This window comes from Mangifera indica, chromosome 19 (assembly GCF_011075055.1).
Source record: "Mangifera indica cultivar Alphonso chromosome 19, CATAS_Mindica_2.1, whole genome shotgun sequence".
NCBI classification, from domain to species: Eukaryota; Viridiplantae; Streptophyta; class Magnoliopsida; order Sapindales; family Anacardiaceae; genus Mangifera; species Mangifera indica.
The window spans coordinates 12,964,303-12,988,466 of record NC_058155.1 but is presented as its reverse complement, the minus strand read 5'-3'; the positions used below and the strand labels follow the sequence as shown (position 1 = coordinate 12,988,466).

The 24,164-nt window shown below is 35.8% G+C and overlaps 4 protein-coding genes and 1 pseudogene across 15 annotated transcripts; 4 read left to right on the top strand and 1 right to left on the bottom strand.

Annotated features, from left to right (window-relative positions):
- The first annotated feature begins 880 nt into the window (after positions 1-880).
- LOC123202945 lies at positions 881-2,727 on the top strand. The gene is made up of 3 exons (XM_044619093.1): positions 881-1,511; positions 1,609-1,709; positions 1,990-2,727. Exons 1-3 carry the CDS (start codon positions 1,063-1,065, stop codon positions 2,613-2,615), a joined length of 1,176 nt encoding a protein of 391 aa, XP_044475028.1. The 5' UTR covers positions 881-1,062; the 3' UTR covers positions 2,616-2,727.
- Positions 2,728-7,066: 4,339 nt separating this feature from the next.
- Positions 7,067-8,375, top strand: LOC123203725 (WEB family protein At1g75720-like). The gene is made up of 2 exons (XM_044620186.1): positions 7,067-7,361; positions 7,797-8,375. Exons 1-2 carry the CDS (start codon positions 7,224-7,226, stop codon positions 8,253-8,255), a joined length of 597 nt encoding a protein of 198 aa, XP_044476121.1. The 5' UTR covers positions 7,067-7,223; the 3' UTR covers positions 8,256-8,375.
- Positions 8,376-8,773: 398 nt separating this feature from the next.
- On the top strand, positions 8,774-13,607 carry LOC123203109 (annotated as a pseudogene).
- Positions 13,608-14,026: 419 nt separating this feature from the next.
- Positions 14,027-16,600, top strand: LOC123202713 (AP-2 complex subunit sigma). Its single transcript, XM_044618757.1, has 6 exons — positions 14,027-14,184; positions 14,278-14,376; positions 14,471-14,521; positions 15,175-15,348; positions 15,944-16,003; positions 16,366-16,600. Exons 1-6 carry the CDS (start codon positions 14,182-14,184, stop codon positions 16,405-16,407), a joined length of 429 nt encoding a protein of 142 aa, XP_044474692.1. The 5' UTR covers positions 14,027-14,181; the 3' UTR covers positions 16,408-16,600.
- Positions 16,601-18,484: 1,884 nt separating this feature from the next.
- Positions 18,485-24,054, bottom strand: LOC123203557. 12 transcript variants are annotated; one of them, XM_044619967.1, is made up of 15 exons: positions 23,318-24,053; positions 22,657-22,800; positions 22,265-22,464; positions 22,121-22,181; positions 21,417-21,541; positions 21,119-21,326; positions 20,940-21,038; positions 20,729-20,858; positions 20,564-20,630; positions 20,419-20,479; positions 20,213-20,282; positions 20,044-20,134; positions 19,573-19,923; positions 19,278-19,499; positions 18,485-19,178 (listed from the first exon to the last, which is right to left on the bottom strand). In XM_044619967.1, the coding sequence occupies exons 1-15, from the start codon at positions 23,361-23,363 to the stop codon at positions 18,759-18,761; spliced, it is 2,295 nt and encodes a 764-aa protein (XP_044475902.1). In that variant the 5' UTR covers positions 23,364-24,053; the 3' UTR covers positions 18,485-18,758. The 12 variants fall into 12 exon arrangements, with proteins under 12 accessions (XP_044475902.1, XP_044475908.1, XP_044475907.1 ...); XM_044619973.1 differs by having other exon boundaries at positions 20,940-21,029; XM_044619972.1 differs by having other exon boundaries at positions 20,564-20,627; positions 23,318-24,052.
- Positions 24,055-24,164: the final 110 nt, after the last annotated feature.

Below are 24,164 nucleotides of genomic sequence, written 5' to 3'. Positions count from 1 at the left end.
GTTTTAAAAATAAAATGAAATTGTTAGTTTTTAAAACCTTAAAAAAAATAAAATTATAATTTTATAAATATTATCGATAAAATAATAATTTTATTTTTAATTTTAATAAAAATTAAATAATTTTTAAATTTTTAAAAATTAACAAACATATATCTTATAGATTTCATAACACCTTGCGTGGGAATAAGTATTTTGGCCTTTTGTTGGATTGATACACCCAAGCGTAAACTAAAGGAGGAAAGACATTTGAATAGGAACCCCAAATCCTTTGATTCATATCAGATTCCTTCGGCTCTTACTCTTAGCCTCTTATCCTTAGCTAACTTTTGGAATCTGGACCCCCTCGTTCGCTACAGAAATAAACCTAATTGTCCACTATTGTTTTTTCGGGCCCACCTTACTCATAGTTGTTGACTGTCTTAGTCCTCGATGATTAGGTTTCCCTGCAAGGCCTTTTGCTTGAGATTTGGTCGAAGATAAAGTTAAATTTTATAATGGGCTTTAAAATAATCTAACATTAAGTTTGAATTAAGCTGGTTTCAACTTAATTTGTTTATAAAAACAAACTCATTATTCGGCTTAAACTTTGATTGTTTCATATGTAATTAAATTTAGACTCCAGTAATTCGGATGAATCCAATCCGGACAAAGCCCAAATTTGATGATCTGGGATAATTGTATAAAAGAAAATAATAATTATGATAAACATGTTATTATATATATATATATATATATATATATATATATATATGTTTTGTCAAATATTCAAGGTAAGAAAAACAGTCCCCAACCTCAGTTACCCTTGATCCAGTCAACTTAAAAAGGTCAACAATCAAGTACCATTTAAAGTGGAAAGTTTCCATAGCTTTTGTTGTGCAAGACAAATCAGGATTTAACCCACAAGACAGAGAGAAGTGAAATAAATGGCATAATAAACAGAGCAACACCCACCTCACCATCCCCACTTTCCCTCCTTATCTTCCTCCTCTCTCTTCCAGAGAAAAACTAACGTTCTCCAATTTCAAAAATTCCAACCACTGCTGCCCTTCTCTCCAATTTCTTATGGCTCTCCTCACTTCCTTACCAGAGACAACAGTCACAGACCCCAAAAACCAACGTTCCAAACACAAGAAGAAGAAGAAGAAGCAGCCAAAGATCAAGCAGAAGCAACCATCTTCGTGGGACCAAATCAAGAACTTACTCACCTGCAAACAGATCGATGGCTCAAGAGTGCATGACCCCGCTAAAAACGCTAATGCCTACTCAAAGCTGGGTTCTTCTTGCGGTTCCATTTGCAGTTTCAAAGATGTTGTCCATGGGAAGACAAAGGTTGTACACAGAGCTGACAACTCCCCGGAGAGTAGCACTGTAGGTCAAGAAACTGGGTTACTGAGTCGAAAAGTTGTCAATGGTTCAGGTTCAGCAAGATCCAACGGTGGAACCTTCAGAGGCATGCAATTCAGAAAGCTTTCTGGGTGTTATGAGTGCCACACGATCATCGATCCAACCAGGTAATACTGTTACTCTATTTCATTCAATAAATTCTTGTTTAAATTTTATAATTCAGATTACATGGAGAGTATTAATTCACAGTAAAAATTTAATTAGGTTTCCCTCTCCAAGAACCACAATATGCACCTGCTTACAGTGCGGAGAGGTCTTCCCAAAAATTGAAAGCTTGGAACTTCACCAGGCAGTTCGCCATGCAGGTTACAGTAAATTTTCTTGTTCAATAAAATAAAATTCTTTTTCACTTACTTAGTTCTTTATTTATTCATGCACGTATGTCTATGTCGAATCTGGTTTTGTGATGATTACCCTTGAAGCTAGCCACACCATGGCCTTCCTCTCTAGATCACATGGACCAATTATTACAAAATTACAGTTGTCACAGACCAACCTTAGTGAATGTTTACGTAATTGATGATCTGTGACCCCACCGACATGATGAACTGTCGGACTAAAACGTATTAAAAATTTTGTTTACAGTTTCGGAGCTGGGCCCTGAGGATTCTAGTCGTAACATAGTGGAGATCATATTCAAATCAAGCTGGCTGAAGAAAGACAATCCAATATGCAAAATCGAGCGGATACTCAAGCTACACAACACAGAACAAACAATCCAACGCTTCGAGGACTGCCGTGATGCGGTCAAAGCACGTGCACTCAACAGCGGCAGAAAAAATCCCAGGTGCGCAGCCGACGGAAACGAGCTCCTTAGATTCCACTGCACTACTCTATCGTGCAACCTTGGCTCGCGCGGCTCATCCAGTCTGTGTAGCTCTGTCCCTGGCTGCTCCGTCTGCACTACTATAAGGCACGGCTTCCAAGGCAAGGGTGTGGGTGTCCACACAACGGCTAGCAGTGGTAGGGCTCACGATTCCTTGAAAAACTGTACGGATGACAGGAGAGCCATGTTGGTGTGTCGTGTGATTGCTGGGAGGGTAAGGCGCGTGACGGATGATGCGCCGCCGGAGGAGGATAGCGTGTCCGTCGGCTCATACGATTCTGTAGCCGGGTACGCTGGAGGGATCTACTCCAATCTGGAGGAGTTGTTTGTTTATAATTCAAGGGCCATCCTTCCTTGTTTTGTTGTGGTTTACAAAGCCATGTGAATGTGACTGTGAAAGCTTGAAATTAATTGTTTTACTACGACTACGGTCTCAAATCACGTACTATTTTTTTAAATCAGACGGTTGGCTTACCGGAGTAAAGCTGATCTGTTTATGTGTGTGTGTATATATATACAATAAAACCATTTTGGTGAAGAAAGTTAAGCGACTGTAAGCACTAACAAAGCAGAAGCTATTGGCGTTGACCTGTCTTCTTACATGGACAGCTTAACCTTTCACTGTCTAAATTACACACCGAAACTCTTTATTTTAGTGGGTAGGTCTCCTGTTACACATTATTCATATGAAGGCTACCGCAACCACAATAAAGATCCATATCCATTTAATTCATTTTTTCCAAGTCACAATCACATCGATCATATTATAAAAGTAAATGTTGCAATTTATAGGTTATTATTGTTAACATTTCTTCTTCATATATATCAAAATAAGCTATCCGTCCAAGAAACCAGCCACGTGATGTTATCTTAGAATATTAATCTAGTGTAAATACATATATGAATGTGGGTGTTATATACAATACAAAGCACGCAGGCAGATGACAATTGCCGACACATGCCTGCATGAGCAGAGGCCATATATTCATTCATTGTTTCTTTTTGTTTCAAGTGTTCGGATTTTTGGAAAATGAATATTAAATCACTAATTCTACTTCATTATATAATAGTCCAACTGTTACGGCGGTACAGATTAATTTAGAACGCAGAAGGATTCTGTCTGGTACTAAAAAATTATTAAGTTGGGGACCATTTATCTAATAGTTAAGTTAATGAGAGAAACTTCCTACTGACAACCCCAGCTAATCATACAAGTGTTCGTCACTTAACTGAGATTCGCGAGCATTAACAACCACGAGTTGACAGGTCGATGATAGGCCACCGCTCAAAATCCAAGTGCTTTAGCACGTTACTCGCCACAAATTTTGCGTAATGCATGAGCTCACTAGCATTTTAATGCAGGCTATTGATAAAAGATTTATTTTTTCAACTTTCAATCTCAATCAGTTTTATCTCTTTAACTGCATGTAGGGAGGGCCATGGAGATACTCGACTTGATCGCTTATAATACAAAATCCACATGTGCAAGGCCTCGGGCTAAAAGTTATTGTAATTCGGCGGTTGTTGGTATCTTATTAACATCTTCTAGGAGAATCGTCAGGATGATATATGGCAGAAGTAATTCTCATTTAATCTCTGACTAAACACGTGTGTGTGTGTGTGTGTGTGTGTGTGTGTGTGTGTGTGTGTGTGTGTGTGTATAGTTTTTAAGCTCCATCTCCATCATCGACCAACTTTCATACAAGAAATTAAAATTCAATGCAACGTGTAAAGTTAACAAATATACTTACTTGTCTTCATGAAGGGGTGGAATGCTTGATATAGGTATTTCTTTTCCTCTTTTTAAGTGTCAAGCAAAGCCATATATTTCCGGGAAATTTTATAAAATGGCCAAAATACCCTCCAATTAAGCAAAAATGCCCAAAATCACTATTTTCAAGCAAAAATGCCCAAATTCACTATTCCTAAGCAAAAAATACCAAAATTACCCTTCCCCTCATTTATTTAACTCTCTCACTCATTATGGGGGTTAAATATAATTTTAGATAAATATGGGGGGTTTTGGATATTTGATATTGTAACAAGTATGCTATTATATGACAAATTTCTGAAAAACCCGCTATGTTCTAAGAAATCTCCGTTGGCTCTCCAATATTTTAAAAAAACTATTTTACCCCCCTAACCCACGGTCAATGTCTACTGACCGTGGGAGAAATCGTTTGACCGTGGGAAACACTGTTCCCACGGTCGGACTGCCGATCCTTTGACAGCCATTTTCGGCCAAAATTTGGTTGTTTCGGCCTCCGATTTCCACATAAATCAAATCTACACGTTGTATAATACAAAACCCCTCAATCAATTCAACGAAAACAACCAAGAATCAAAACATTTTAAGCATTGTTCAAATCGAAACCCTAAAATTTCAAATCTCAAAATCTCAATCAAATCTCAATAATATGAGCAATAACTTAATCAAACAAGATTACGGGAGATATACTAATCTTCTTTGCCATTTGCCGTTGTCGGAAAGCAAGAAAATCAACGAAAATTTGGTCGACCGTGGGATGACTGTGGGAAAATGGGAAATTTTGAATTTTCTTTGAATTTGTACAGTGAAATGGCCGTGGAAGTAAGGAAATTTGTTGTGTTTATATATGGTGGCAATTTCGTCATTTCACAAAACCTAGGCATTTTTGCTTAAACTTGAATATTTTGGGCAATTTTGCTTAGACCCCCTAAAATTTGGCTATTTTTTATAATTTCCCTATATTTCCTGTTAAAATAATACAAAAATTAGTAGTTTCATATTTTATTATTTTAGTTTAGAATAAGTCAAAAGTTTGTTAATGAGTTACCCTAGTTTTTGAGTTGTTAATAAATGGGTCATTTATCTTAGGATATGAGTGTTATGTTGTTAGTAAGTGTTAGGAGATGAGTGTCATGTTTTGCTTAAATTGTGAAATTTTATGTTTTTTAATATGTATTTCAATGACTATTTAGATGAAGAAAATACATTGAACTTTCCAATTATCTTTTGTTATTTATTATCTGTTTATTAATTTTTTTGTGAGATTATTTTGACTCTATATTCTACCTCTCTTTGATTGCAAAATCAAGAGAGAAGTTCCTTGACACGTTTCTTTTTCTTTTTAAATGTTTTAGCCAGCTTGAAAATTCCTCTTCTTTGCCCCACATTTGCATGCAATCTAATCAAAACACAAAACAGAGATTTTCATATTCAAGTGAAGACTGGTGAGCCAAAAAGCCCAAACAACTGTTAAAAGATTCTCCTCTTCCTAGTGTTTGATGATCGGTTACATATAGTTCAGCCAAATAATCACAATTCATTATTCTTTTACTTTGTTTGATACTTACTAGTAATAGATTTGAATCGAATCTAATCCAAACAAAGATTAGTTTGAACTTGATTTAAATTCAAAATGGTCAATTTGAGATTGATCAATGATGAGTTTGTTAGGGAATCTATCCGAAGAAAAAGAAGAAGAAAACTCACCGAAACAAAATTTGGAAGAGAAAAATTGTTGTAGGATTCTTTCATTTCAAGTTATTTAAAAAAAAAAAAAAAACCAGAGATAACATTAGGTTTAGCCCAACCACACATTTAGGCCTCAAAAGAAACTAGCCCAACAACCATTACCAGGACCATACAAAATAATTTAGTTTAGTTGAATATAATCAATAAACAAAATTAGTGTGTAAAAGACAAATGAAGGCCATAAAAATGATGTGGGCACAGTGTGTTTGCAAGCGAATATGCTCTTTGAGTCTTGGCAAATAGAATAAACCCAAACGAGATACATGATGGCAGTATACTTCCCTGAGGCACACAAGCTTAATAGAAATGTCAACTCATTCTCAAACTCAAAAGGAGAGTTGTGTCATACAATTAATAACAAGTAGCGACACTCTCCTCTCTCTCGCAACAAACTAAATTTATCTGCAATGAAGCTCTCTAATCGCTTTTGTAAGATTCTTATGAGACCTATATTTTCTTTCCCTTCTCCTTCCTCTTCAAACTCTTCCCAAAGACCAAAAACTTGTGATAAAAATGTTCCACCAAAGACTTGATGCAACTCCAATTACTCCTCTCACTTGCTCCTACTATTCTGGGGCCAACTGGCAGCTGATTGCATTTAGATCGACACTCAAGTATGAAGATGATCACCAGATGATAATGTGTGATCCATACAGCACAAATGCCATGGCCCAATTAATGCGTTGCAGCTATAAAATTGTTATACATTGATGGTCAAGTTATGTGTTGACCAGAGCAAAGTTGGGTTATTTCATTGCTTTGCTTGGCTTAGGACCAACCAAAACAACCCTCCTTATCATACAAAGAAGTGAAACTGTAAGGGTAGATTTGAGTCCGGCTGAATTCAAACAAGAGTCAATTTAAGATAAACTATGACTTATCCAAATTATCAGAAAAAAAATCATTATAGAAAAATAAAAATGGTTAGTAAAACAGTTTTTTATATGTTAAGAGCTCTAGAGACCATATAATAACGCGGGTGAAGGGGATTTTACTTTGACTTTTTGACAATACAGTAGAAGTATTGATGTAAAAAGTAAGGCCTGAGTTAAAACATAAGGTTGGCAAGCCATTCGTTGATCCCATATATCCACCCCACAAAATCATAACTTGAAGCCAAAAATGGCCTATAGCTGACTTGGTGTATGATCCGTTTGTTATTGGTGAAGAGTCCCTCTCTTTTGCCGCCACCCATATCCACGAGACCAAATTAACTAAGACAATCCACCCACCCATAAGCTTCATTTTGCAAACATATATATAACGAGTTCTAGTGAAGTGGACGCGAAGTAACGAAGCTCCAATACGATATTTGTTATTCTTCTTCTTCGTATGATCCCTTGACTTGTAACCACCCAACCTTTCTCTCAATCTGTCCCTTTCATGACTCTCAATTGCAAATAAAAAGCACATCCTTGTTTCTAGCTAACCATCCGTCAATCCACATCTTAGTCTGCTTCTGCTATCTTAAACTAAATGAACATGGATAGCCAAGAGGTGATCAAAAAAGCAGAGATTGATACCAGGGCACCATTTCGCTCTGTTAAAGAAGCTGTTAGGTTGTTCGGGGAGAAAGTTTTAGCTGGTGAACTCTACGCTAACAAGCTCAAGGAGGTAACCTTGCCTATACATTCGTACACACAGACACTTAAATTATTATATTCTTCATCGATCAGTAATATCTTCATGCTTTTCTCTCGTATTTGTCAGTCCTATAATTGATTTTCATTACATCATCTTCAGTCGGTGGTCTGCCATATCGTTCAGTATATATATATATATATATATATATATTACTGATCAAACTGTATTATATATTCTATATGCTTGCTTGTGGCAGAGTACAAGCTTGGGTTCTTGTGGTGATCAAACTGTAAAGTACTGTTTTTACAGTTTTATTCTTTCTGTGTCATGTGAAGGAATAAAGCTGAAGAAAAAAATTATACTTCTGGCAAAATATGGACATAAATTCTTAGTTAAGCCTGAATTTATTTGGAGGATGCCACGGCAAACATGAATTACATATTACTCTGCCTTTAATATGTGTAGCTGCGCGGCCAAGCAAGTGAAAATGGAAATGGGCAGGGTAGGCTTGGAAGTATTACAGCTGAACTAGAGGAGACAAAACAAAACCTCCTAAAGGCTAAAGAGGAAAGCACAATGATGGCCAATCACCTCTCCTCTCTTAAACAAGAGCTTGAACGAACTAAGAGAGAGCTCCGACACATGAAGGATCGTGAAACCGAAAAACAAATGAAGGAGTTTGAGATTGAAGATGTCAAGATCGTTGAAGATTCAGCAAATTTTAAAGTCAAAACTCAAACATCTCCTGAAGATCATCAAACAGAACTTCAAAAGAAGAGATACGTGACATTCGCAAATCCACCTTCCCTAGCTCAAGTTATTGTTCCACGAAGTGTACAAGTACTGGAGAGACATCCTTCTCTGAAAATAAAGAAGAAGAAGCCATTGATCCCTTTGATTGGAGGCATTTTTTCTAAGAAATAGCACCCCAATAAACTTCTTTGTACACTTGTAGCCAGTAAAGTTTGTCTGCCATGAGAAAAAGCGTTACTTGAGAGAGCCCATGTAATAAAATATATACACAATCTGTGTAGTTTGCTTCCTTAATGAACCATCATCTAAATTCTTATCTTGAACTTGAGTCCAGTTATTGAAAGCTTTCAGTATAAAAAATTCAAGGCACATATTCTGACACACTTGACGGGCTTGCAATTGCATATTGTTCCACAGGATCATCCTAAAAATCTTCACAGTAGTGTAGTTAAGAGCACGAAAAGACAAATAGCAACAAAGCAGAGATGTTGTTGGCGTCAACATCGTCCAGTCGGTCCAATCCCAACCTGTCTGCCTTGTTCCATATTAAATTATAATATAAACTTCTAAAACCCCAGAAAAGAAAAAAAAAAAAAAAAGAGTCTCGGACATAGAACTGGAAGGTGATGGATGAACCGTTAAGTAGTTAGAAGTTAGCTGGTCGAAGAACCCGTTGGTTTGAACCTAACTGTTCACTCTTCTTTACTCTCCCTCCAACTTAGATCTTACCGTCTACTCAAAATGTTCGTTACTGCAACAGCTTTTTCGCCGGCTGTTGGGTCTTTCCGACTCTCACGGTCACCGAGAGGTGTCCCTCGGTTTAGGATGGCCGTGAGATCAAATGCTTTGTCTGTTGCTCCGATGTTGACCAAGTTATAGAAGTGTGCAACTCCCTTGCCCCTTCTTCGCCATGTGGCAGACGCTATGGCAGCTGATATGCGAGCTGGACTTGCCGTTGATGGTGGCAGCGATCTTAAGATGATACTCAGTTATGTTGACAGTTTGCCCACTGGGTATCTCAAAAACTTTGCACTTCATGTTTTATCATCTTATAATTTAATTATGTTTTCACTGAAGGAAATATTACCATATTTGAAAGGAATGAGAGAGGATTGTTCTATGCATTGGATCTTGGAGGCATAAACTTCAGGGTGTTGAGGGTGCAATTAGGTGGGAAAGTTGAGCGTGTTGAGGCCACTGAATTCGAACAAGTTTCCATTCCTCAAGAGTTAAATGTTTGGTACCTCTGAGGTGTGTTTGGTATCCTTTGTTAAAGTCTGTTAGAACAACAATCTGTTTATATTACTAAATTATTTTTTGCCCCTAAAACTGTAGCAACATTTTGATTTTATTGCATCTGGGCTGGCAAAATTTGCACAAAAAGGTGGTGGAAAGTTTCACTTGCACAATGGAAGGCAAAGGGAGATTGGATTTACATTCTCTTTCCCTGTGAAGCAGACATCCGTTGATTCTGGCATACTAATAAAGTGGACCAAGGGCTTTGCTGTCTCTGGAACGGTTTGGGTTTCTGCAAAATGAAATTATATAGCTAGGAAACATTTTTCCTGATTCATGTACGATTTACATATAATATTTCACTTCCCAATTTGTTAGTAACATTTAAAGCCCTAAATCCTGAGATTCCATATTGACTAGTTGTACAAGTATGGATGTGACCTGCTGTTGGAAACTATGAGACACATGATCCACTGTATTCATTGTGTGTGACTGTGAAAAGTACTCCCAAGTCCTATTTAGATATATTTTTCTTGTGTTACCTCTTTTATGTAGATAATAAGTTAATAACTTTTACTTGATACTGGCATAATATAGAGTGCTGAATTCTTTTGCAGGCAGGAAAAGATGTAGTTGCTTGTTTAAATGAGGCCATGAAAAGGCAAGGATTAGTTATGCGAGTGTCTGCCCTGGTATGATGAGAATATACCAGCAGCATTTCTGTATTCAGTTTCCATACTAAAGAGTTACCAGTTCGGAAATTGCTGATGCAAATTAGGTCAATGATACTGTGGGAACGTTAGCTGAAGCTAGGTACTGGGACGATGATGTCATGGTTGCTGTTATTTTGGGTACTAGAACCAATGCTTGCTATGTAGAACGGATGGATGTAATTCCTAAGTTACAGGGGTATAAGTCTTCTGCCGGAAGAACGGTGTGTAAGAGTATCTCTTATCTGCTAACACTTTTTCTCTCTGTAATTGGTTCAACAACCTGATGAGATTTCCTTGAATTTAGATAATTAACACTGAGTGGGGAGCATTCTCAAAAGGTCTTCCCTTAACCGAGTTTGATAGAGAAATGGAAGAAGCTAGTATAAATCCTGGTGAGCAGGTAAGTTTTTGTTCCTTTTTTCATTGTTAATTCGCATATTTCTAATAACTGATCTACAAAGTAGCTCTATAATTTATTTGACTATGGGACATATTCATGGCAGATATTTGAGAAGACAATCTCAGGAATGTATCTTGGTGAGATTGTTCGGCAACCGCGGCTGAAGCTGGCTGAAGCAGCTGCTTTATTTGGCAACTCCGTTCCAGAAAAGCTATCAAAGCCTTTTTCACTCGGGTACTAGTACTCTCATTTGCATAACTACAGATTATACTAAAAAGTACAAAAACTCACGTTTAGAAATTAGAATCAGACTAATTTCAATTGTTTTGCCACATAAATCCTGCTACACGTGCCTTGCTACACTTTGTTGGTCCAGTTCCCTATGATAAACGAGGTTGCAATACTTTGGACAGATTACCTGAATTGATTATGAATAAATAAACCTTACGTAACACTCTGGCACCAGAGGTGTCAATGGGCTGGGCTGGGCCCAAAACCCAAACAGAAATAAGCTTTCAGACTGGATTAACCCATTAATATATAAAGACTTAAGATCTGACCCATATAATAATGGGTTTTAATGGGGCTTATCTTTAAATGGGCCGGCCCGACCCATTTAATCAATATTTAAAAAAAAATTATTTAAAATTTTTAAACACAAATCATTTTTCAATTATTAAAATCAAAGACAGTATCTCAAATATTTTATTTATAATATTTCACTTATGACGGAAGAATATCGTAGTTACATAATGAAAAATATTATAAATTAATAACATAGTATAAATAAATTAATTTACATACTGTATAAATTATAAAACATAAATAAATATATACCATGATAATATTCAAATGGATTGAATTTATTTGATACTTGATCTATTTGTAATAATAAAATAAAAATAAAAATAAAATTATAAACAAAAAAAATTATTATTTATAAATTCAGATATTTTTTGAAAGAGAGTTGATGAAAGAAAATTAGATTGAAAATATAATAAAACACTTGAGATTGAGAGATTTATAAATGAAAATGAAAATAAAAAAAAATTGAATGAGTTTATATAGTGAAAAAATAAATAAGTTAAAAAATTTAGAAAAATAATTAAGGAGGCCAAGGCTTCTGCCACAAGGTAAAAGGAAGCAAGGTTTCTGTCTTATAGCAGAAGTCTTATGCTAGGAGGCAGAAGGAAGCACACAAAGCAGAAGCAAAAAAAAAAAATATTTTTATTTTTAAACAGTATCGGATTGGGTCAGTACATGAGATTAATATTAAAGGTCAATGCGCAACCCAATAAGTCTATGGGCCTAGCTCAACATACTATAATATCGAATCGGGTTTTTTTGTGTTGTGGATTTTTTTTCATGCTTCGTGCTAAACCTCTATTTGATCCGACTCAATTGACGTGTCTACAGACACCAATTAAAGATCACTGGACAGAGATATATTGGTAATTTTTTCTTGGGTTCATAAAATTCCATCAAGATAGTAGCTTTTCATTTTCTAACGCTATACTACTTACCAAAGAAAAACAACTGGTTTCCTTTGTTTTGGCTCCAAAGCCAACTGTTAGAACTCATATATATATTTTCCGCAGGAAAAGAGGAAGCAAAAAAGAGAAGACCTTTGGCTCTGGGAGAAAAGATCAGGAAACCACTGAAACTTATCACTATATCACTATTACACCTTCAATACCCAACCCAATTTTTCATTAACCCTTCCACTAACCCAACCAAAATATATGACCCAGGCCCAAATAACCCTTTAACATGTCAGCTTCACAAAGAGATTCACAAAAACTCAATAGAGTCCCCACTGCCTAAGCCCTGCTTCCGAGAGAATTACTCTCTCCCCACTTTTCCCAAAATATTGCATCCTGCCTCCTCTGAAGCGCCTCCTTCTTTTTAAACTTTTTCCAGCCGTCACTTCTTTTGCCTTTTTCCTTTCTTTCGCCACGTCACTCTATTTCTGTGGCTGAATTTGTAATAGAGCAGTGGTTTCCTGATCTTTTCTCCCAGAGCCAAAGGTCTTCTCTTTTTTGCTTCCTCTTTTCCTGCGGAAAATATATATATGAGTTCTAACACCAACCGTGTGGGTTGCCTCTCTCTTGTTATGCACCTAAAGTTTCCAATTATAATCTCTGTGAAAGTTTCGAAATCTCCACAGGCAAAAGAATGATTAAGCATTTATGTTGAGTCAAATTAAAGTTCTCTTTCGACTGATTTATGTTATCCACTGAAATTTATAGGACCCCACATCTATGTGCTATGCAACAGGACAACTCTGAAGATTTTCAAGTGGTCGGATCAATCTTATATGAAGTAGTAGGGGCAAATTTCTCAACCCATGTAACCATTTCAAAATTCAGCTGAACTAGAGATATAAGAATGTACACCATTGGCAAAAACCTTGAAATCTGGAAATTATTTTCAAATGTTTCTTTAGAATTCTGAAAATCATAAGAAACCTGTTTATCTCTTTTGCAACCTTCTCCTGCATTGCTGAAAGTAGCAGCTTCCAGGGGTAATGTTTGAACTGAGAAGGTTATTAATAGTAATAACTTTGACAGGCAATTGGTTCTTCTTAATATGTTCAGTAATCTGCTGGTGTTTGTTGTTGTTCAGATCAGGTAGAATCCAGTTTAAATGCAAGGAAGATAGTGGTAGAAGTATGTGGCACAATTGTGAAACGAGGTGGGCGGTTAGCTGGCTCAGGAATTGTAGGCATTCTACAGAAAATGGAGGATGATTCAAAAGGTCTAGTCCTTGGGAAGAGGACAGTAGTGGCTATGGATGGAGGGTTGTATGAGAACTACCCTCAGTACAGAAAGTACCTGCAAGAGGCAGTGACTGAGCTTCTGGGGTCTGAAACATCAAAGAATGTAGTGATAGAACACACTAAAGATGGCTCTGGCATAGAAGCAGCTCTTTTGGCTTCAGCAAACTCCAAATATGATCACAACTACTAGACCATCCCATGTAATTAGCTCATGTAGTGTTAGTAATATTGGATTTTGTAAAGTAGCTGCCTCCTCCATTTGCCTTGCTTGAGAATAAGAGACTGAGACTCCAACCATATTGTCAATTCAGAAATTCTTTGTAATCTACTGATGCCATGTTTGTACAACAAATAATTGTGACTCCGTAAGTAACAATGCCTTGTTTACCGAAGTTTCTTTGGTTTCAAGGTATATGAAGGGTGTGGATTCCAGCCCAACCAAACTCGAATAATACTTAGATTAAGTTTAACTCAAAATCAAATTCAACTCATTTAATAGAATAACAATATCATTAAAGAAAAAAATAAAGAACAGTTCAAATTAAGAAAAATTGTTTTAAAAAAATCACTAAAGAAGGTAAAGAATTGTTGATAAAGTGAACTTTGGTGCAATGATGCCTGTGAAAAGAGATGGCTCGAAGGAGTCAAGTTTGAGCTTTAATGAAATTCCCATTTATCCTTTCACCTAACATTGGAGCAGACAGAATTTGGTAATGTGTGGGAAAACAGACTCCCTGAACCTAAAGGGTAACATTTATTTTATTAAAGTTTAGGGGGTATATGGTAATTCAGCTAATTAAAATATAAAATTATAAATGGAGTGTGTCAAATTTAAATGCGTTCACCCTTCAAGCTTTTTTCAACACGGCTGCCTGAAACTAAGAAAAACTTTACAGAGCACTAGATTTTCTCCTCTGGGCGCATAATTCGTAGCTGTCACTTCTTAATTCGTTCTGCAATCTTTCAATAATGGTACCTTTGATTATATTATTGATTTTAGCAGTGGTCGCTTCTTACATTTTGAAATAAAAACTGTGATTTTGATTTGTTTGGTTGATCTGGCAGATCCGGTTCATATTGTTACAAAATAGGCAAGGCAAGACTCGGCTTGCAAAGTACTATGTTCCCCTCGAGGATTCCGAGAAGCACAAGGTTGAATACGAGGTAACATTTTTTTTATATTTATATAATATTTTTCAAAATCTTTTTTTTTTTTGTTTCTCTTTTAGGGTTTTGAATTTATATATATATTTTTTAGGTTCATCGGTTGGTCGTGAACAGAGACCCCAAGTTTACGAATTTTGTCGAGGTTGGCGATTATGATTCTTGTCTTACAATTGTTGCTGATTACTATAGTGCTCTGTTTGGTAACTGAGAAATGCTGGAAATCAAATTATAATTCTCACTGTTATAGCAATTCTTCATTTGTTTTGCAAGACTGGATTTCTTACGGATTATGATTACAAATTTTTTCTTTTGTATTGGAACTTGTTAAATTTTGATTCTTTCTTTGGTTTATGAAGTCGTAAATCAAGATTGCTTTCTGCTAGTTATAATTGTAAAAGTTTTGAATTCTTTGGTGAGGTTCAAAGGTACTGTATTTGCTGCTATTTAGAGATTACAGTTTAGATTGCCAAGGTTCATAGAAGAGTTCTGAAGTCTGCATGATCCTTTGTAGTTAGTTCTGGCTCAATTTGGGTGGCAAGTTGAGTATGCTTGCGTTGAAACGAATTAATGCCCTCTGTTGTTTAAGTAATGACTATTAAAGCTTTTGTTTTTTTCTCCTGCTTAATGGGAGACCCTTACCAGAGGAAATTTAATGTTTTTTATTTTATTTTTAATTTTAATTCTTTTTCTAGATATACCATGTTTTTCTATCCTCTTTATAAATGTCTTGAATACAATTTTCGACTGCCAATGATGTGTGTGAACATGGTGTGTGGTCTACGTTTACATTTGCAGTTTCGTACACACAAGGTAATCTACAGGCGATATGCTGGATTATTCTTCTCGCTTTGTGTTGACATAACAGATAATGAATTGGCATATTTAGAGTGCATCCATTTATTTGTGGAGATATTGGATCATTTCTTCAGCAATGTGTGTGAGCTAGATTTGGTATTTAATTTTCACAAGGTATGTGATCATTTTGATGAATTATTATGTATAAGTGTATCCTTGCTTTCCACATCTACCGGGAATACTTCTTTTCCCAATATATATCTTTTCTCGTGTTTGATGTCATGGTGTCAATTAATTATTCACTAGTGCCCACTCCAGTTAAAGTATTGATGAGAACTCAAAAACTAAACTTGTTTCCTCTTTTTGGTGGGAATTCAGTGGATGGTTTAAAAATATCTGCACTTTAACCAGAAATTACAAGAGACAGATTATGCCATGTTGTCTTGACATTAATAAATCTTTATATGCCAACTCTTCTGTTCTGCATGATCATTTTGTACTTTGCAATCTTTACCATTGGCTCTAAATTGAGTTATACTGCTTGCTGTGTTCATTTAGACTGGCCTCTCTTAAAGAATATAAAACCTTTGTTCAGCATATTAGAAATGTCCTTGGTCAAGCATTCATTTTATGTTTTGTCATGTTGGAATATATGTGCAGATACCTGATCTCATCATTTATACATCTATTTTCTGCTGAGGCATTATTACTGATCACTTTATTTTTTGTTATGGTCACTATGATTCATTGTCCTTTTTTCCTCCTAAAGGTTTATCTGATACTTGACGAATTTATTCTAGCTGGAGAACTTCAAGAAACAAGCAAGAGGGTATGCATTTCTTGGATCTTTAATTACTTTTGGTATTTTTGGTTTGTCTAAGCCCTGACTTTGTCAACCATTTAAGCTATTTTGGAGCCCCTAGCATTGGTAGCCTCTCCCCTTTTCTGAAATCTCATCACCCTAGGTGATTCAGCCTTTGGTCTGTTAGGTTTCTAGAATCTTGGCTTGTTACATTAACGTGCACCACTTTTCAGGCTTTGTGGTGTTCATTGTTTTCCGGATACAATGTTTCTCTTTAATTTCAATGACAAAAGTACTTCTATTCCCTCTATTACACTGGCTGTTGGGATTATTAATTACTATGACACCATAATTTGCACCAATATTGATCTTTTTTCTGTAACATGCAGGCAATCATTGAGAGAATGGGGGAACTGGAGAAGCTAGAGTGAAGAATCAATTACTAGTAAATGTTATTTGGATTGCAGTTTGGTTTGTATTTTTTATAGATTTTCCCTTGATGGTGCTTAAATATAATTTGTATAACCATTTTTTGCTCAGCCAATATTTCTCGTGTTCATTAGAAATGGAAAACTCTACCCTTCCTGTTTTATCAGAATTGAACACGGAACACGTTCCACACCATCCCTTCTTGACGGTACTGTTTTCTTTTTTAACTTTTATATATATATATATATATATATATATATATATATGTAAAATTTTAAATAAATGCTGGCCAAAGCACTTATTCCTACCCAAGTATATTGGTTTTTCAAGTTTTTGTCTTTTAATTTTGAAAATCTTTTTTATCTATTAATGGATGATTAAGTCTGTTAGTTTTAAGGACAAAATTGTCATTTCATATGTAATATTAAAAATAAATTTAATTTTTTATTTTTTCTATAAACCGTAAAAACTAATTATTTTTTCCTAGGTCAAGTTTTAAAAAATGATATTTTTTCTCCTAGGGTTTATTTTTCAAACTCTGGCGACATCTTCCTTGTAACTCTTTCTCTCCTTTCGGCGCTCTTTCTCCTCTTTTGGACTTTCGTTCGACGTCGATTGAAGTTGAGAATATGAAGATGAAGATCTTATCTTCATTTGAGAAGATGAAAAGTTTTGTCATCTCGGATTTAATTGATGTTTGTTAGAGGTTCAGAAGAGGAGGGAGATCGTCGAAGGGAGATCGTCGAAGGGAGAGGTAAAGTTGAGAGGAAAATGGTGTCTAGGGGGAAAATGTTATTTTTTAAAATTTGGTCAAGGGATGAAATTGTTAGTTTTTAGAGCTTAAGAGACGAAGGAGATACAATTTAAAAGGTAAGGGTTTTATTAACTTTAATTGCTTGTGAGTTAGTAAATGAAATTTTCAAGTTAATGAGTGAAAACAACATACTTTGAGTGGGAATAAGTCCTTTGGCCAATAAATACCTAACTATAAGGATGGATACATTGAACTTTGATTTCTATTATGACTCTTCTAACCTAGAGGCTAACACAAGTATACTATTGGTTTTGATGGAAGTGAAATGAGATTTTTTCACTTGAGGTTTGTTATATGTTTAATTTGAGCAATGTTACGTATACCTTTTTTTGATACACAAATATGTATACATAGAGATATGTTATCATATGATTGAGTGATATCTTATCATTAATTCAAAATCATTTAATTATATCATGACACATTTATAAGTGTAAAAATTGTATAATTTTTGCCTACAAAGATTGAAACTACTCTTTATTTACTTTTGTAATGTTTACTACAACTGAAAATAAAAAATTTATCCAAAATTTTATGAAACATATTTTTACCCTACGTTTTTAAGTGTTAATAATTATTGAAATTTTAAAAAGTCATTGACAACATTCATTGATAGAAAACGAGTTAGGTGAGATTTTGTTCATTTAGCAAACTAGGTAATAGAGAATTCGGTTATATTGCATATGGCATGATGCGATAATATTTGAATTGCACATAGGATGGTGTCATTAGGTGGGAATTGTAATTGGTTCGGTGCAATTTCAATCAAATTGTACTAACTATTATCACACTAAATCAGATACAATTTAATTATAACTGCACTTGGGTTGGTAATAGCAGTGGATTCAATTCAGGTTATTTGAACTAGGAGAGATGTATAGCTTTTGCAAATCAAGTTCAGGGCAAGAAAATTTCATCTAGAGTTTGACTCTTCCCACTGAACAACTAAAAAACTTACTCATTAATGATCCAATCAAACTTAATCTCAAACTTACCATTTTAGAACTGAGCTAATACTTGCCCTTGTTCGAGTTAATCAATTTATGAAATAAATCAATTAATAATAATCTAAATGACTAATTTGAGAATCAGCGTAGATAATATCATTAAGAAGGTTCATTCACCTTTAAAATTAAACTACGAAATTTATGGACAATTTAAAGATTATTTTTTCCAAACTTCCTAAGAAAAAAATTTAAGTAGGGCGTTCATTGAGTAAAAAATTTCCATTCAACCCTAAATTGTATTCCTACTGACAATCATGGTCTCTGAAGCTCATCACAGTAGCAACATGCATAAAATGAATCAGAATTTTAAATGTGCAAGTGGGTATTTCTTTTTTGGGAAACATAAGCATATACAAAAATAATCTTCCTACTATCCTTCTTATAAGCTGTTCATGATCACAAAATGTTATCAAGCACTTTTCCCCAATCTTTGGATGATTTACTTTTTACCATATAAAGGGTGATCAACAATTCTCTTCGTCAGCAGGAAGGCAAAAGAATAACTTAAAAGTTACTCACCAATCACCCTGCTCTAGAGGCGTTCATTGCAGAGTAATTGCAAAGGCAATGCACCACCAGTGCAAAAACCACTTTCAATTTCTTCATAAACTGATGGGAGATGGTGGTCAAGCCTTTTCACCCTGGGAGGTGGTGGTAAAGATGAAGCAATGGCCACTAACTGTGGCTGACGTTGTTGAAGAATTGAACCATACTTGGAGCCAACTACTTCAAACGATGAAATTGACTGGGGGCATGGAAACAAGTTAGGATCCTGTCTCCCATTTAGCCAGCTTGGAAATTGGTTCATCGCTGTAGAAGTTCCCCCAGATCTGTATTGGGCGTTTAGCTGCGCCGCCCACACCTGTTGTTGATGCTGTTGCTTTGTCAAGACTGGGAAAGAACTTGTTCGGGATGGGCCAAGATAAGGGCTGCTGCTGAGATATGGAGGTATCTGCAAATAGATTACAACATAACCCTCAATACTTCAAATTATATACCTCAACTAAAAGCCTCATAGATGAGATATAAATTGCTCAAAAATAAAGAAAACCTGCTGTGCGGATGTAGATGCAGAAAATTGGTCTGGGCAAACAGATGAGGTATAGTGACATTGTGACATAGAAGAAGGCATGAATTTGTGCTGAATAAGCGAATGAAGATGGGAAACTTCAAAGCGTGATGATGGTTCTAATCCATTTTTTCCAGCTCTGTTAGAGCTGTTATTAGCTTCTGCTTCAACATTTCCAGCTGACAAAGACAAGAAATCGAAACTCTGCAGAAACCATTTAAGTGATCAGTAAATTAGGAAGGAGGCAATCATCTCCAATTTGCAATATCACATCCACCTGCTTTTGTAGAGTGTTTGCTCGAGATGCCTCAGTATTCTGTTGCTGATCTTGATAAAGCCTCTTGTGCTGAAGAATGCCACCTCTGCCTTCACATGAATCTCTTTCAGAAGTAGTATAAGGAACATCGTTGGTCAATATAACTCCATTTGCACCTTTATCCACCCTTTCAAAATCATTAATAGCCTTAAATACCCCTTGCTTTTCCCCTTCATTTGGTGGTTTCACTTGATTAGGCTGTAGAGACAAATTTTGTTTTATCTCAGGTTTATTTAGATTGTGAATAAGACAAGCGATGTAGACATGAGCTGTGCACCTCTTCAGCAACCTACCAGTGGCCCCTTTAGAAACCTGCAGAGATTGGTATCCGCCAGATGACAATGAGCTGCTTCAAATGGTACAGTGTTTTTTTTTTTTTTCCCTTTTCCTATAGAAACAAATAGATAAGATTGAAAAGTTGTAACATTTCACCTTTCCAGATAAAGGACCATTGTCAAAAGAAGATGGGTTGGAGTCACATATGGGTGCATCAAGCCACGCTGGATCTTTTGCAGTAGAGGACCTGCATTGGTTTCATAGGTGAGATTATGGAGAAAGGATATAAGGTAAACACTGAAGGCATAAGAACCGAGGAAATTACTGCAAAGAAGGACCAGGACAGCCAGAACCATGTGACAATATCGGTGACAATTCAGGCCATAATGCTAAGCCTTTAAACAAAGAACTAAATAGATGTTAGTCACCGTTCATTGAGTACAATAATATGAAAGAACTATGTATCAGAATTCACAAACTAGGAATAAATTTGGCCAGCAATTCAATCTACTAAGCAGTCATGAAGCATACCCTTTTTTCCAGAATCCATGACCCTATCTTGTTGTACCAAATGACTTTTGTTGACAGTGGCCTAACATATAAACCAAAGACACCTGATTAGAAGCAGCTTCATCAAGAAAAGAAACATTAATCTACACTTGAAGGCTCTGCTTACCCCCATTGTGAGCCGTGGTTCTCTCCCAAGAAGTGGTGCATCCTTGTCAATGGACTGCTTTGATCTACTTCAGAAAGAAAACCATAAAAATAAGTGAGTTGATAAGAGGTCAACATAAAAGGAAAGACAAGAAAGGAGAACTAAATTTAATGAGAAACAAGAAACCTTGAATCAAAACTTATTTCAGCTGGAACATGCAACTTTGCAGGATCACATAATGGCAAATCAGCATTATAAGAACTCTTAGCCAATGAAGCCATAGTGCTACATAGATTCACTTGAGGAACACAGGTATCTGATTTCATAGGGAAAATTTCACAGGCATGTGAATCAGATTTTTCTCCAACATTAGGTTTGCCCAAAGAATTGATTTTACCAGTTTCTTCAAGTGAAGTTTCTAGATTAGAAGAAGGCACAACCTCTGAAGTTCTCACAGGGCAGATCGAGCTAAAGCCCTCCCTTGAAACTGCAGAATCTAATAAACAATAACTTTAGAGACCTAACTAAGGTTAACAATTTTGCAAGAATCAATAGATGCAGACAAGAAAAATCCACCTTTAAAGGCAGTTGGAGGGCTCTCCCTACATTCTGGCAAAGCCGGAGGTTTCGCTTCTGAAGGGGAATTCTCCAAATTATTCTTATTAGCATTGTCATTGTCCGAGAACATTTCTGCCAAAGCATACAAGGTCTCCACAACTTCTTTCTCATCCTTAGTGATTGACCCTATGCCCTGCTTTGGGGTCGAGTCTGAGCTACCTTGTTTCTACAAAAGTAAATTCCACCTATATGGATCAAATTCCTCAATCCAGAAAGATTATGAAATGAAATGACCAGCTGGAGATAACCGACTAACCAAATTCAGTTTGGACTTCTTCAGGCCATTCTTTTTGGGTGATTTAACTCCACACATTGTATGGTTCAGCTTCTTTGAATCTGGAAGTGGTGGAGAAATCGATTTGCGATTTCGCTTCTTCATAGCTGAAAGTGTGAAACCCGAATTTCCCAAACATCAACAATGTAATACACACACAGACATATCATCGATTTGATTATTGTCTTTACTATCCACCTTTTAATTCAAAAATAATAAAACTATGTACACCTCGATAATGATATATCACTGTGTGGTTGACTGATTATAAATTAGCACTAAATCATATAGTAACACAATGTACACTGAGTTGTACTAATTATTAATACATATAGTATTAATCATTAGATAAAACCTTCTATAATTCATATAAAGCAAAAGTATCTCCCTTGGAAAAAGTTAGCTTCTGAAGGGAAGAAGGAAAAAAAATCTCGAACACAATATAATTATTTCAAAAGAATAAGCCAACATCAAAGTTGGAGGAAACAGACTCTAGCGTCCATGAAAAGAAAGATAAAGCAAAAGGCTCCAGTTTTGCTTGAGTTGTAATGAAATAATAAGCGATAAAAACCAAAGAGGGAAACTTCGTGGAAGACCCACCAAATACAACATCAATTACAATAAGAGAAAGATTAGTTGAAGAGATAAGAGGAAAAAGTTCCATTTTTTATTACAAACAAACATACCTGACCGTAGTTTACGGGGAATAGATGCATGATCAACGCCATTGCAGTCATCAGAAAACTGCTAAACAAATTGGAAAAAAAAAAGTATAAATGAAAATAAAAGAGGAAACGACATCGTTGTCAATTCATGAGACACACAGATACCTTCTTGGGGAGCTTGAAAGAATGTGATTGGGAAGGAAATTCATTATCTCTATCTCTATCAGACGACATTTTTTTACAGCCAGTTTCAGAGTCTTGGCGGGTTGAACTGGCTTTATTAACAACACTTAATTTTTTAGTAAGTCTCTCTTTCTTCGATTTCTCCAAAGAAACGAAGTCATCACCAACTACACCATCCAAACCTTCAAATCCGAAAAACATAAAAAACAATAAGAAAGCCATAAAAAGGAGATAAAACAAGAGATACGCATTATCTGCAAGACTCTTATCACCACCCCCGCCAACACATAAAAAGAATATGCATGGGAAAACGACAAGTAGATGAAATGGGGTTTTATATATATATAATGACAAGGAGAGTACAGTAAATTCACCAGCAGAAGCCGAGAGGAGCTTTTGTTCAGATTGCTTCATCTGTTGTCTCGAGAACCGACTGACTCCTCGCCTCACGTCTCGACTATTGTCCATTTCTGTAATCATTTTCCTTTTAAAAATTGCTTCGACGGCTCTGAATCGATCTATACAACATAAACGCCTTTAAACCCGAATCCAGATCTTTTCTCTTCAAATAAACGAAGAAAAATCAGCTCGTAATTGCTTATGTATAAATATATATATTTGTAACTAAAAGCGTAAAACAAGGGAAATGAGAAGAAAGAGATAAAAAATGAAAGAAGTTATGCTTTGTTTGCTGTTAGTTCAATTTTTTACAGGAGAGAAAAAGTGAAAAAGTGGCGTTTGGGTTTTCTAAAGAAAGAGAAAATCAATGTAGTTGACAGATATCTCTCCACTTCCTTCTCCGTGTGTGAGTGTTGAGTAGTTCTAGCTACCAAAAGCCAGAGAAAGGGACAGAAGACAAAAAAGCTAATAAAGAAGAAAAAGTAATTCGCTCCTCGTGTTCAGAGAATCAGGTTCTTTGTGAAATATTATAAAGCAGATGATACAGAGAAGATTAAAATCGAAAAATCAAAGGCCAGAGATAAAATGTCAGATACGGAAAACTCACTGCAACAGCAATAGCAAGTAAGAATGAACCTTCAAATGTATTATGCGAGATTCCGTAATCAACATGAGAATTCATAAACACCCAATTCGCTGTTTCTCTCAAAGCTCATAGATTTTAGACTTCCAGAAGACGGAAAATCCGAAGCCTCTTAAATGCATCTAAAAAACGCCCACTCTTTCTCCCCCATGATTACAATTATACACACACAGCCGTTAGATCTCCAGACTCCACCATTGCATTGCACTATCCAAACTCAGGTGTCATCTTCCAACCTGCTTCAGTTTTTTACATTTTGCCACCTTGGCGTCCTCCAGTCCATGAAACACTCTGACAATCAAACGGCTGCCTATTTTCTTCTTCATTGCATAGCCACTGTTTCATTTCAGGCTTTTTAATTATAAGCAGTCGTCAGTGAAACTTATTTCCTTTAATTAGACGGCCATACTTGCACATCCCATGGATGATAGCCACGTTTCACCCAAAGTGTCCGTACGAGAAGAGGCTGTTCTAACCACCTCCTCTACTCGGGAAAAATATTCTGTAACTTTGTATGAATTTCAACCTGGTTTTTGCTTTGCTTTGCGTAGTAATAAAATACCGGCTATTCAGTTACGCTCTATGAACCATATCCACATCCTGATACATGGACGTGATAATCACGCTCTATAATAAGCGAGGGTGATTGGATTCAATTCGAATCTTGGTAAGGGCAATTGAGTTTCAGATTGCTCCACAGCAAGTGAACCGTATGATCAGATATAAAAAAGAAGGAAAGAATAGCTATCCTATCCTATAATATAATATAATTGTCAAAAAATAAAAAATAAAAAATATCTTTCTAAATATATAAAAAATGTGTATGGTTCATGTTGCGTG